General features: G+C 33.3%; 1 protein-coding gene across 3 annotated transcripts in view; it reads left to right on the top strand.

The window, feature by feature from the left end:
• LOC150110335 (macrophage mannose receptor 1-like) overlaps nucleotides 1-15621 on the top strand; it is a 190681-nt gene that overhangs the window by 141036 nt on the left and 34024 nt on the right. For all 3 annotated transcript variants that reach the window (XM_090393010.1, XM_090393018.1, XM_090393026.1), the window contains exon 12: nucleotides 10528-10692. In XM_090393010.1, coding sequence (XP_090249136.1) covers nucleotides 10528-10692 — 165 coding nt within the window. The remainder of the gene's footprint in view (nucleotides 1-10527; nucleotides 10693-15621) is intronic.

The raw sequence follows: 15621 nt of genomic DNA on the forward strand, positions 1-15621 counted from the left end.
ATGTGTTTTTATCTTATTTTGGGTGGGGAAAGATAAGTTTTTATTTGTGTTATCTGGAGGTACACACCTTTTTCCAAATTCTAACAGGTCGGATTTTTGAGTATGTAAACAAAATGTTTACAGAGAACTCAAGCAATGTCAAATAGGTAGCATTAGACAATTAGGTCGGATTTTCGAGTATGTAAACGAAATGTTTATAGTAACTCAAGCAATGTCAAATAGGTAGCAATAGCCAATTTTCTAAAATAATTAATTAATCACAGATATCAGTTTCCTCACTTGTTTTTTCCCCATATTCCTGCCATTAATTTCACAGTATAATTTTTATAATAATTAAACAGAATTGCATTAAGGTATAAAGTTGTGGATTTAAATAACAAAATCTAAACTAAATTACTGAGTAAAAATTTCATGTGGTAAACACAACAAGAAAACACATCTTTGTTCATTTAAGCTTTAAAAATGCATATTTTGTTTTGCTGAAATATTATTATTTACAAAGAAAAAAAATCGAAACTTGCAATTACCTAAAAATATCACAATATTTGTCAAGAGTTTACACTCTTGACATTTTCCAGAATTCAAATAAAGAAAATTTTCATTACTCACTGTTTCTTGGTCACATTATATCAAAATATTTCGTCATGGAAAAGAGTTTTTGCACCCGATACCATAGTAAGAGTAGCTCCATACATTTCATATTGTGTCAGTCTTGAAATGATACCATGCATCCCTAAGCTTTCTGTGTATTCTTTTGTCATCAAATATACAAAAACAGTTTTTGTAAAATGTTCGTAATTATCCCAAAATAAAGAATCTTTATCAAATCGAATAAAATATTGAAGGTCTAATTTTATCACTGATTAATTTAAATGATTAGCGATAATTTTCCCCATGATACAAATTGCTGGTAATTCAGTTTCCAAAAATAGTAAATGATTATCAATGTGGTACATTTTTGGTGAAAATCTCTCAGCTTTTTCACAACTAATAGAGAAACCTTTACATCCACCAGCTCCTGTATCATCAAACATTAATTCTCCTTCTTGGCATTTCAGAACATGACAGTCACTGAGATCTATTTCATAGTAAACTCATCTTTGCAAGTAGCTGAGGATATCAGACACTTTCTCTGTAACTTTTCCCAAGTAGTCCTATTTAAATACATCACAATATACATGTCTTCTGAAATAATAATCGGTTTCCATCCCTTTAGAGCTATTTGAAGGGTTTCATCTCATGCTATTTTGCTGACAAAATAAAATTTCAAAGACTTTTGCGGTTCACACATTATTTTACTTTACTGGACACAAAACACCAGAACACAATATGATAGCTGCACTGGATGAACGAATTGCAGTAAGTGAAAAGGCACTCAGCTCGTTTGTTTTTCCTCATAGTACTGTTTACCTGACCCTTACATTGACCATTCCTTCCAAAATGAAACCTTTGTGCAGATGATTCACGGATATGTTTCTACATGCTGTTGGATATGATTTTGATGTGAGATTATCATACTTTGTGTGACATCATTGGGCAAACTTTATCTCTGTGACTGGAATTCATCCAAGGGGAGATGAGCAAGCTATCCATTTGCAGATGTCAAAAATTGTTGGGATGAAAAAAAAAGCATTGCAGGATGGAAGTGAAAGAAAGGGTAGTCGAGAGGTTGACAGTGGTCTTCCCTGCAAGGCTCCACACCCTACACCTCCCTTCCACTCTCCCTCTCCTCTGCTCATCCATGAGGAGATGAGCGAGCTCACCATTTGCAAATAACGTTTAGTAATGTCATCTCCAACTGATAGTGATAACTTCGGAGGAAAAAAATGCAAATGGTGAAAGTGTATTGTGCAGGTGACAGTGGTCTTTCCTGCAATGCTCCCCATCCCATCCTCTAAACCCCTCATCCACTTCTCCTCCAGAAGATGTGTGCTCAGACTAGTGGAGATGAGTGAGCTTATCATTTGTAGATATCTTTTAGTGATGTCACCTCCAACTGATACTAATAATAACACAGACTAGTGGAGATGAGTGAGCTTATCATTTGTGGATATCTTTTAGTGATGTCCCCTCCAACTGATACTGATAACAAAGTTATCACTATCAATTTGAAGTGACATCACTAAAAGATATTGGCAAATGGTGAGCTCACTCATCTCCCCATGGATGAGCAGAGGGGAGGGAAGGTGGGGGAGCCTTGCAGGGAAGACCACTGTTAACCTCTCAACTACCCTTTCACTTCCACCATGTAATGCTTTTTTTTCATCCCAACAATTTTGGACATCTGCAAATAGCTAGCATGCTTATCTCATTGGTTATCAGTTTAAGGTGACATCACTAAAAGATATCCACAAATGGCAAGCTCGCTTATCTCCCCTTCGATGAATTCGAGCCAATGAGATAAATTTTCCACAATGATGTCACACAAAGTAAGATAATCTCACATCAACATCATATCCAACAGCATGTAGAAACATGCCCATGAGTTATCTGCACGAAAGTTTCATTTTGGAAGGAACGGTCAGGTAAGGGTCAGGTAAACAGTACTATAAGGATAAACAAATGAGTCGAGTGCATTTTCAGTTACTGCAATTCGTTCATCCAGTGAAGCTAACATATTGTGTTGGTGTTTTGTGTCCAATAAAGTAAAATAATGAGTGACCCCCCAAAAGTCTTTGAAATTTTCTGCCTTCAAGAAAATATCATGAGACAAAACTCCTCACATAGCTCTAAAAGGATGGAAACCGATTATTATTTTAGAAGACATGCACATTGTGATGTATTTATCCAGGACCACACAGGAAAAGTTACAGAGGAAGTGGTCTGATTCCTTGGCTACTTGACAAGAAGAGTTGACTATGAAATGGATCTTGGTTACTGTTATATTCTGAAATGCCAAGATCGGGAATTAATGCTTGATGTTACAGGAGATGGTGGATGTAAAGTTTTCTCTATTAGTTGTGAAGAAGCTGAATGATTTTCACTAAAAATGTACGACATTGATAATCCTTTACTATTTTTGGAAACTGACTAACCAGCAATTCCTATCATGGGGAAAATCATCGCTAATCATCTAAATTCATGAATGGTAAAATAAGACCTTCAATATTTTATTCAATTTGCTAAAGATTTTTTATTTTGGGATATTTACAAACATTTTACAAAAATTGCTTTTGTATATTTAGTGACAAAAGAATACACAGAAAGCTTAGGGAGGCATTGTGTCATTTCAAGACTGACACAATATGAAATGTATGGAGCTACACTTACTATGGTATCTTGTCCAAAAACTCTTTTGCGTCATGAATTATTTTGATATAATGTGACCAAGAAACAGTGAGTAATGAAAATTTTCTTTATTTGAACTCTAGAAAATGTGAAGAGTGTAAAATAAATATTGTGAAATATTTTTAGGTAATTACAAGATTTTCGAATTTTTTTTCTTTGTTAATAATAATATTTCAGCAAAATAAAATATGTATTTGAAAAATTTAAGTGAACAAATATGTATGTTGTTGTTGTGTGTTCCACAGTTTAAATTTTACTTAGTAATTCAGTTTAGATTTGATATTTAAATTCATAACTTGATACCTTAATACAATTCTGTTTAATTATTGTAAAAAAATCACTACTGTGAAATTAATGCCAGGAATGTGGGTGAAAAACAAGTGAGGAAACTGATATCCTGTAATTAATTAATTATTTTGGAAAATTGTTTAATGCTACCTATTTGAGATTGCTTGAGTTATCTGTAAACATTTCGTTTACATTCTCGAAAATCTGACCTGTTTGTATTTGCTGGATTTACAGAGAGACAGCAAATAATTTAACCCAAAAATGTGACGTAAGCTTTTAAAAAGTTTGGTATAGAAAACGATTTGCATTCTCCAGATAATACAAATACAAATTTACCTTTCCCATACAAAATGAGATAAAAACACATCAACAGTATATCCAGCAACATGCAAAAACACATCATTGAGCCATCTGTGTGAAAGTTTCATTTTTGAAGGAACGGACAGGGAAGGGCATCGTAAGGGTAAACATTACTATAAGAAAAAACCATAGAGTGGAGTGACTTTGGACCTAAGGCAGTCATTCATCCACTGCATCTGCTGTATTGTGTTGTGGTGTTTTCTGTCTGGTAAAGTAAAAATTAATGGGTGAGCCACAAATTTCTTTGAAAGTTTCTTTGTGAAAAGTTCTAACTTTAAAATTTTTTAACAGAAAGTTAACATAAAATATAAGATCAGAGCTAATAATCAGAGAAATATTAATAATAATAATAAATAACTATTTATTTGGGATGTCTTGCAGTAACAAATTTCCAAATTTCCAAAATGAAAATAAACTTTCAGATGAAAGTCACATTTTTAAAATACACATGATGACAATTGCGCAGACATGGGAAGAACCTGTGAACAACAGATTCTTCCCAAGTGCAAATTTAAAAAATAAGAAGATTAACGAAAAAAAATATATATTGCATTTTTCACTTTATTTATTTTCTGTATGATAGATTCAGTAAATGCATTTCTAAATAATATTTCACTCAAATAAAATGTGTAAATTTAAATGAACAAATTGGGTGTTGTTGATGTATTATACAAATGTAAGTAAGACCATTATTTTCCTTGTGAAATTTCATGCCACAAACTGACCAGAGTCCTTTTTTTTATAAATCCACTCAGTAAATTAAAAGTTTATTTGTTCATGCAAGCTCTCTATTTATTTCAAAAAAGTTTGTCAACACTTGGAAACAAAAGGAATCAGGTATTAAATTAATAGCCAGAATTTTAATGCAGAATATTTCACCTGAAAAGTGACAATTTTGTTATTATATCTGTAGATACCTCCAACAGACTAGAAAAAACAGTCGTGCTTAAAGTGTGACTGTTAGGAATTTGGTTATTTTACAGAGTGGCATTAGATATTTTAAACCAACATTACACTAAACTTCTTAAAAATATTGATGTAGAAAAAAGGTTTTGTAGTGTGCAGATAAAATCAAGTGACTTGAGTACAATTTCAAACTAATTTTGATAGCATTTCCACTTATACATTCTAGTGTTGGGGGGGATTCAAAACAGAGAGTGAAGCAAATAACAGGATTGTAGTTTTGTGAATAAAGTACAAATGAACTGAAAAGTGACAATTTTGTTACTACATCTGTAGATAACTTTACCAGACTAGAAAAAATAGTCATACGAAATTCTAAAAATATGACTGTTAGAATTTGGTTATTTACAGAGAGGCATTAGATATTTTAACTGATCAAGTTACTAATCTCTTAAAAACTTTGTTGTAGAAAATAAAAAGGTATCTTAGCATTGCAGATAACCAGTGAATGAAAATGCAAATATCAAATAATACTCACCATTAGAAGAGAAAAATAAAAAAACATTAAAGAACTTAATAGCCAGACCCATTCTTCATCTATTTTAAATGATATGAAATGATGAAAACAATATGGGTAGGAATTTCAAATCTTTGGAAAGCTGATGAAATTTTTGCATGCTGTGATCATAAACAGTTATTCGAAAGTAAACATTTTATTTTTCTTTACAATTTTTTTTCTTTCTTTCTTTATTTTCATTTTGACAACATGGTTATAAATTTCAAGACTTTGAAAAGCTGATGAATTTCTTGCTTGCTGTGATCATAAATATTTATTTCAAGGAAAAAATTTAAATTTTTTTCAATTTTTTTTTCTTTCTTTCTTTCTTTTTTTTGATGGTTGACATTGTTGCGTAATATGGTAACTCTGCTTTCAGGTGCATGTTAGGTTTGACGTTTTAATTTTTGTTTAACTAGGAATGCAGAAAATCCTTGTCTCATTTTCATTGCTTAATTTACTAATGCTAACAAACCAAAATTAAATAATATTTGAAATAATAAGAAATAACTATTTTTTTATTTGCAGTGGCAATAAGAAAACGCTAATGAAGAATTCCTAACCTAATCAGAGGATGTCACACGTATGGACAACAATATAGCAACAGGAAATGAGTCAGGTTAAGATAACACATGAAATATCTACAGTTGGAGAAAATAAATTCACACACACATTTTATTTATTTATTTTACTGAGTTATTGTGGTTAGTAATATGTAGCTAACTGTATTTTAAAAGTAAAATAGAGAAAACAACCAATCATTTAAAAAAAAGGACCTTATCAAAAATAAAATCTGCATTTAGAGATGCGAAATTACCAATTACTGAGAGATCTTAGTCATGAAAAGACATGTTGAATTAATAGAAAATTGTTGCCACTACTGTAAAAACCATAGTTCAATTCACATGAATGCTAAATTCACTTAGTCACCTTGGGAACTGAAAAAGGACCAAAAACTAAGACCGGAAATTAATGACTAATCTTCAAGAAAGACTAATGAAAATACAAACACTATGTGTGGGAATTCACACAGAGTTATTTATTTATTTATTTCTCAGTTATTCTGGCTAGAAAAATGTAGTTAACTGATTTTTAAAGTAAAATAGAGAAAAAAAAATTAAGAGTCTTAATAAGAAATCTACCAGAAATCCAAAAACAGGAAGTCACTAGTAAGGTCAACAGTATGATGTCATTGATGACAAACAACTTGGGAAAATCATAGCACGAGAACTGTGCAACAGAATTAACGAACAACCAAACGGATGGAAATCTAAAGGATGTAGTCAACTACATTTTCTGGTTATTTACAGAAATATTGTTCTTTCAACTCGTGTGTGTTGTGCTGTGGATATAAAATTCAACTATTTTGGAATATTCGTATTTAGCAGAGCCATTCGGAAAAGACTGTAAGTAATTTAAATTATCATTAGAATTTCTAGACTACATACAAAAGTGTTGTAATCCATTTAAGTGTCCATTTATTTTAATTTATTTTTAAATGCCATTTGGTGTTTCTCTTGATTGTAAACTAAAAACACCATTAGCCTTACTTTTGTAAAAAATATAACATTAATTAGAAAAGTAATGAAATTTAAGATATTAAATGTTGACAAATGAAAATATTTGAATGAGTTATGAACATGAGAAAATAAGTGTGTGTTTGAGGGGACACCAGCATATAATTAAATTACTGACGAATGCAAAAAATACTGCCGCCATCTCGCCTCTATACTAAGAATATCCATACTCATCTATTGACAAGAAAAACGTGTGTGTGTGTGTGTCACCCTAGGAAAATTCCAAGATATCTTATCTCAAAAACATCGCCCACAATTTCATAGGTAAACCAAAAAAATCTCGTTATGTCACAGAGGCATATGTTCCCCAGAAATTTCCAAACACATAATGTCACGAATCCTTATCTCTAAACCTCACCCACAATACCTTTTGTGAACCAAACACACCAAATGTGATATACCTGATAAAAGAGGGGCCCCCAAGCGAAATCCCAAACATTACAAACTCTGTCTTATCGTTAAGAATCACCCATAATGCCATACGCAAACCATTTACTTATCTACAACTCATAACAACACACATCCATGAGAGTGTCGTTGCTTCCCCCATTCACCCTACCCCTGTTTGGTTTAAAGTGTCCCACCAATCACAACATGGATCCTTATCCACTAATATATCTTCCTTTTCCATTCAAAACAATAACGTCACTTATTCACAACTAACAAATCACGTCACTATTCTTCAACAATAACAACACACATCCATGACACGATTCTATATCTTATCTTGATCTTGATCTTGTTTAAAGTGCCTACCATTCTACTTACATTGAGCCACATTCTACTTACATTGCATCACATTCTACTTACATTGTGCCAGATTCTCCATTGAATATCTGTGTGAGGTTGGTGGCTGTTGTGCAATACAGTAGGTCCAATTGAAATGGTGTTTGGTGGAATAATGCAGGATTTTCAAATAAAGTGCTTTGGTTCGACTGTTGTGTTAGAGTGCTATAGATTTTGTTATTGTTGCTGGGTGTGAGTTTTTCCAATGAATTTTTAGTTTTTATGAGAAAGATAGGCACCAGATCTGAGTTTGGAGGGCTAAGCCCCTCTTCCATTATGCTATCAGGCATAGCAGCTTGAAAAGCGACATTTATACTGTGTATCTACTCAGGCTGATTCCTGTATTCCAGGTTTTTTGAGCGATTTTGGAAAGCACCAGGTGAGGATGGGAGAAAGAATGTCACCCAAGATACTCATGCCTCACCAGCTCCATGGAGGAAAGAAAATCTCTTTCTGGGTGATCGGGATTCTTACGATCATGTTCTGGAAGATGGATTCTACGAGGATTTCAGAAAGTGATGCTGTCTTCACTGTGTGCTGGAGGTTTAGGTTTCTTCCATATTCGTAGGGCATCTTTGTAGAAATTTGATAGATGCGCTGGCACCTGCGATGATGTCTTTTTTAAGGTTGTGTAAAGAGAGACCTCTAGTGGCAGAGGTAAAAATATATTCAGTAGTGCACATGTTTGCTGTTTCCTGTTATTGGACATTAAGGAGAAATCAAGTGTGGAACGTTGTTATTCTGTTGACAATGGAGGTCAAGTTTTGTCCTCCATCTTTGAGAGAAATAGATAGCTTGGAGTAGGAAAGCCAGTTTGTTTTGTTCCATATGAATCGATAGATGGTTCATTGTGTTTTTGTGATAAAATTCACTGGTGGTGTAACAAATTTAGTGACACTGGGTGGCTATTTGGTTAACAATTATTATTCTCCCTCTTGTGGAGACAGAGACTCGTATTGCTGTGCACTTTCCTAGTACTTGCTTGAAACATTTATTTAGTGTTTCCCAGTTCTTATCCACATTAGAGGAAGTGTTTCCTCGGTAAATTCCCAGGTATTTGTTTTCCTCTGTGGACCAGTGACCAGACATTATATACATTATATATGTATACATATACATATATGTAATTAATTTTTTAACTTGGAGATACTCAATATTATGGTTACCAAGTAATTTTATAAGCTTGGTTATTTGAATCCTAATCCCAAGTAAGAAAACAGTTAAGTTTGCGCCTGAAACATAGTTCAAGTCTAAGGATGGTACAACACCAGGGAAACTCATTGTAAAGGTAGGTAAAGCTCTGATCACTATTCTTAGTATTTCTCATAATGTAAAGCACATCTCACAAGAAGATGTATACTGCAATACATTATGGGTGGGGTCACTACCCACACCTACTCAAAAAAGTTTGAAACGAAACCGGTCTGGGAAGTGACCCCTCCCATAATGTATTGCAGTATACATCTTCTTGTGAGATGTGCTTTACATTATGGGAAATACTAAGAATAGTGATCAGAGCTTTACCCACCTTTACAATGAGTATCCCGGGTGTTGTACCATCTTTAGACTTGACCTATGTTTCAGGCACAAACTTAACTGTTTTCTTACTTGGGATTAGGAGTTAAATAACCAAGCTTATAAAATTACTTGGTAACCCTAATATACATATATATATTTAGATACACACACACACACACACACACACACACACACATATATATATATATATATATATATATATATATATATATATATAGAGAGAGAGAGAGAGAGAGAGAGAGAGAGAGAGAGAGAGAAGGAAGCATTCAAGTGTGTTATTCATTATAGGAAAGCTTTTGATTGTGTCGATCATCAGAGACTGGGTATTGTAAGTAAAAAGAATCTTTGGAGAAAAAGAGAGTGTTCGAGTGATAAAAGGCGCTTTTCTGGGGTATATTTTCCCCCTATAATTTTAATTCTCATAGCGAATATATTATGAGAATGGCTAACGTAGACAATGAACAGCTGGAATTACGATTGGTGGTAGAAAAATAAATAATTTAACATATGCAGATGAAAAACCTTCAGAGCAGAAATTAAGGGAGATCTCGAGAGTTTGGTTCGTTGGTTAAGAGGAAAAGCAATGAAGTTGGGCTTAATTTAAAAGTCAGAAAAACAAAAGCGATCGCTACTGGCAATTTAATTGAATTGATAATAGAGGGAGAAAAAATATAAATCGTTGAAATAATAATTTCCTGGAGTGCACACGCAGAAATGATGGCAGAATTGAACAGGTAAATGTGAATGTTAAAAGAAGACAATTATGAAGGATAGAGGTGTGAGTAAGGCCAGGAAAGCTAAATTATATCAAAACAGTGATACCTTCCATGTATGAATGTGAAAGCTCGATTATTATGAAGAAAGACAGAAAGCGAATTCATTCATTTGAATCATATGCGTGAAGATACTACTAAGAGTCTTATGGACTGGAATAACCAGTCCATAAAGGACTATTTTAAATAAAATGTTTTTATCTTAAAAATTGTAGGCAATGACTCTGGCTAAACAGACGCTGATGTAAGGGGGGTAATCAAAATAATGGAAAAAGCTACAAATTTTCTGATGAAAATTTTAGTAATTATCTTTTGGCATGAATTTTACGTAGGATAGATTGATACATTTCATGTACATAAGTGAAATTTTTCCATTTCCAGTACTAAACATTACTTGTATACCTAGAAGCTTATTACTTTACAATAAATAAGTGTAAATATTTCATCTCATTCGCAGGTGGGTTTGAATGGCATGATAACAGTTCTGTTGAATTCACCAATTGGGCAATTAATCAGCCTGACAATTCCAATCACCACTGTGTTGAAGTTCTTTTGTCTACTTTAAAATGGAACGATGATAACTGCCAGAATAAGTTTGGGTATATTTGCAAGACAAGGAAAGGTAAATGCAATATTAATTTTTTCCTAGACTTTCTCCTTAATCGTAGTTATCTAATTTCCAATTTACAACTCACTTATCTAAATAATAATAATAATAATAATAATAATAATAATAATAATAATAATAATAATAACAATCTATCAATGAGTCAATATAGTGAATAAATACCCCCCCATGGTCAATTAGCATTAAATGTGAAATTTTCCAAGGGGTGATTCCTTGTCACCATTGCTGTTCAACATTTCTTTGATGCTTTTGTCTATAATTCTGAAGAAAACAAAACTTGGATATGAAATTCTTAAATGTAATATTAAAAGTTTCCATCTGTTGTATATGGATGACTTGAAGATATATGGAAAATCGACAAGATACACTCTTTATTGAACATAGTTCGTATTTTCAGTCAGGACATCAACAGGAATTTGGTTTAGATAAATGAGAAATTTTATCTATTAAAAGAGGAAAAATTAATGGCACAAGTTTAATTTTTATCAAGAAAATTATATAAAAGCAATTTCAGCTGACGAACACTAAAAATACCTAGGAATATTAGACGCCAGTGATATTCTTCAATCGAAAGATAAACAACAGGCAGCATCAGAGTACATCAAAAGACTTAGAAATGTTCTGAAAAAAACTAAATGGATTAAACACAATTAGAGCAATGAATTTTTGGGCTTCTTGGACTATACCAGTGATCCAATACACAGCTGGCTTAATAGATTGGACAAAAGAAGACTTGGACAAAATTGGACCAAAAAACTGGAAAAGTAATGACCATACATCATGCATGACATCCACGAAGTGATGTAGACCGTTTGTACCTACCAAGGAAAATGTGGGATCTGCTGGAAGTTAGTCAGACTGTGGAAGAAGAAAAATTAGCTTAAAACGTTACATCGACAATAGCTCTGAGCAAATGCTTCAAGCAATTACACAAGAAGCCCTTCTAAAAAGTAACAGGAAACAAATGGGATTACAAAAAGGAACAACAAAATAACCGATATGTACGCTGGAAAATTAAGCCCTTGCATGGCCAATTTCTTAGAGATGCTGAGGACAAAATTGACGTGAACAAGAGGTGGTAATGGCTACAATATGGATACATTAAAAGAAGAAATGGAAGGATTTATTCTAGCAGCTAGGCTCTTAATCTATTTATCCAAAATGCATAACTTTACATATCTCCACACTGCAAGCATGCAAGTGAAAGCGCATTATATCATCCATCAAACTCTTGACATCGACTTAATTAACTATTGCACTTCCTAATTTCGCATTCATTAGAAAACATCTGAATATTTCATTTATGCACAACCTAAACAGAAATTGTACCAGCACACAAATAGTTACCTGTTTTCGCCTTCGATTCTGCTACTCTTATATCATATTTTGATATCTGTTCAGCACACACCTTCTTATCCACTTTCATATCCATTCCCACTTGTTCTAATTTGCATAAGGGTATTCCATGTGGTATTTTCTCAAATACCTTTCCAAAATCCAACAAAATCATCATGCAGCCATTTCCTTTATCCAACTCAGCTGTTACTCATTTATAAAAACCAAGTAAATTACTAAGGCATCATTGACCCTTCAGAAATCTGTGTTGACTCTCATACAATACCATATATTCGTTTAACCATCCTCTATTCCCGAATTCTCTTTTTGACCAAATTGTCTAGCACTTTTACCGCCACGTGAGATACTGATTGGTCTTTAATTTGCTAAGGCAGTCTTAGAACCTCCCATATACAATGGAATTATTTTGTCCTCTCTTGGGACTATACCACAGCTTAGATTTAATGTAAAGAGCCTATTCAGATGCATTGCGAGTTTTCTCGCACATTCTTCAAAAACCCAAGCGAGATCCAATCTAATTCCACAGCTGTATTAATAACGAGATACTGCAATATTCTAAGAACCATCAATTCATCCACCTCTGTTCTCCGTTAGTGTCTGTTACATAGGTTAAACAGTAACCTCACTTCGATGATCACTTGAAATGTGGTCAATGTGTCACTCAACTATTTTATCTTTTTCTGCCACCTAGTGACCATCATCATTTATTAAGGTTAATCTTCCATAATTATTCTTCCTCTTACTTGACACATCATGAACAGATATTTATCTAATTACAAATTGCGTCGTTAAAAATAGCCATATATACAGTTTTACTGAACAAAAATTCAGTAAGAAATTCATTTATTTATGGACACGCATATTGATTAGCTTAACAATAATGCAAACGTAAAAGTGGAGCATGGCTGAAAATCGACAAGTCATGCAGTGCTTCCACAGTTCAAACCCCTCAGTAGGGGATTTTAGAAACGAATGTTCCAACGTTGTCTTGAACGACACCCAAATTCGATAATTTCATTCGAAAGTGATGGAGAAAGGCAGCTTCATTATCAAACGCATGATATTTAGTGAACTTGAGCTGGAAGCACTGAAAGCTCAAGCTGTAAAAGGAGATGGTACTGACCCTGAAGTAACCAAGAATATGAATGGAGAAGAATCGGATTCCAACATGCAGAATATCTTGAAAATTTAAAAATAGTTGAAAGGAAACTAGAAGAGAAGAACAAGAAATCCCAAGAAAAATTATCGAGCAAATGACAGCAACCACCTGGAAAGAGTTAGGCTTCCAGTATTGAGACAAATACCTGAACAAAAACTGAAGGAACTCCTACAAGGAACCGATAAAGCTGCTAGGGCTATCCCTACTGAAACTATTCCACAAACCAATCAATTTATGTTGATTAATTTGTCTGCTATAAGGCTATAAGATTAGTGAGGGCAAAAGCAGTATTGCTCAGGAACCAAAATTGAAGCATCAACTGGAGAATAAAATTCTTAAACTCAGAGTATACATGAGCAATTTGAACAACCTAAAGGCAACGAAGCTGGAAAAACACGAAAATCCGAAATAACCTCATAAAGAGATATAATATTGGAACACGACCTATTGATTAAGTACTAGAGGAATTGATGCAAAAATAGTTGCAGTTCTGTTAAAATAAGAAAATGCAGTGCACACATTGAACAGTACTAGCAAAATTTAATATTTCGTGCAAATCAGCGCCAAGTTTACAAGAAAATTGATTGCTGCAAGAATGACAATCTTTAAGAAAATATAAATATAAATAGCAGAGACAAAGAAAATACTCTTAAATTTTTAAAAATACTATGGGACAATCCTAAGAGGCACAATAACAAGGCAAAGTGGATTGAACAAATAACGAACGATTCTCATGAACGAAAAATGGACCGATTGAATATAACAACTGAAATGGTTCAAAAGCAACCTAAAAAGATTAAAAAAATGGTGAACACCCGGGAATGATGAATTTCGGCCATTTGAGATATCGCGATATTTCGTCCATTACATGGCTAATGGCCGAAATATCTGACAGCCTGACAGGAAAGATTTGCTAACAATTTTTAATGATGTTTTAGAAGGAAAAATCAAAGAAGAGTGGCTCATAGTAGGGAAAACATTTTTGATCATAAACGATAAAGAAAAGGTCCAAAGCCAGGATGCGTCCGATCAATAACTTGCTTGCCAACAACTTTTAAGCTACTCATAGGCACACTAGCTGACAAAATATCTTAAAGCAAATTCTCTTTTCCCAATTGAACAAAACAGGTAGCAGCAAAAATTCAAGAGGCACAAAATACCAATTGCGGATTGATAAAATGATTTTGAAAAATTGCAAACGTAGAAAAATCCAACCTTAATATGGCTTGGATAGATTATAAAAAAGCGTTTGATTTCGTGCCTCATATTTGGATTTTAAAATGCACAGAACTATTCGGCAGTAGGGAAAATTGTACAAAAACGTTTATAATCCAGCATGTAAAATTGGAAAACAATGTTGGTTTTGAATAAAGATATTGGAAAGATAAACATAAAAAGGGGTCTTTCAAGGAGACTCATTATCTCCTCTATTGTTTACCTTGTAATTGAATCCCTTAACTAGAATTTTAAATAAAACTGCTCACAGTTATCAAACTGCACAAAAAACTGCAAAGATATCGCATTATTTATACATAGATGATCTGAAGTTGTATGCAACATCAGAGAATAAATTCGGATCAATGCTTAATACTGTGCACATAATCAGTCAAGATATATCAATGGATTTTGACTTAGACAAATGTGCAATTGCTGGAATAACAAGAGGATAGTTTGAAGATCTGAACGAAATAGAGCTGCTCAGTGATTAAATAATCAAGACAATAAAATTCAAAGATAGCTAACAATATTTTGGAATTTTAGAAGCATCAGAAATTCTGCACAATAAGATCAAAGAAAAAACCAGAGCAGAATACATAAGATGACTAAGGAAATTCCTTACATTAATGCTTAATGCTGAAATCTGATAAAAGCAATTAACACCTGTGCCACACCAGTTCTGAGATATACAGCAGGCATTGTTGGATGGACCCAGCCAGAGGTGAAAGATTTAGACTGAAAAAATCGAAAATTAAAGTCAATGTGCCATGCCTTCAATCCTTTCAGTAACATTAGTAGGCTCTATCTGTCATGCAATAAAGGAGGCAGAGGATTATTACAAGTACAGTAAGTTACTGAAGAAGAAAAAAATCAATTTGAATGTTTATCAGCATCAAACAATGGAAAATATTCTAATTGAGTTAAGGAAAAAGGGCTTATTTAAACCCTCTTTCCATAACAGGAAACGGAGACAAAATTGGAATACAAAAACGAACCAAGTAAAAGTGAGAGTAGTATACTGGCCACTATTAACAAGATCAAGATAAGATAAGGAATCGTGACGTCATTGGCTGATAAGATCATTGACCTTATTGTGTGTGATTCATTAAGTGACGTCATGATGAGGAATGTTTGGAATTTCCCTGAGGGAACACATCTGCTATTGACATCATCACTTTGTGTCTTGGATT

This window comes from Typopeltis vanoorti, chromosome 1, assembly GCF_054136105.1.
Source record: "Typopeltis vanoorti isolate ZY-2024b chromosome 1, IOZ_Tvanoo_1.0, whole genome shotgun sequence".
NCBI classification, from domain to species: Eukaryota; Metazoa; Arthropoda; class Arachnida; order Uropygi; family Thelyphonidae; genus Typopeltis; species Typopeltis vanoorti.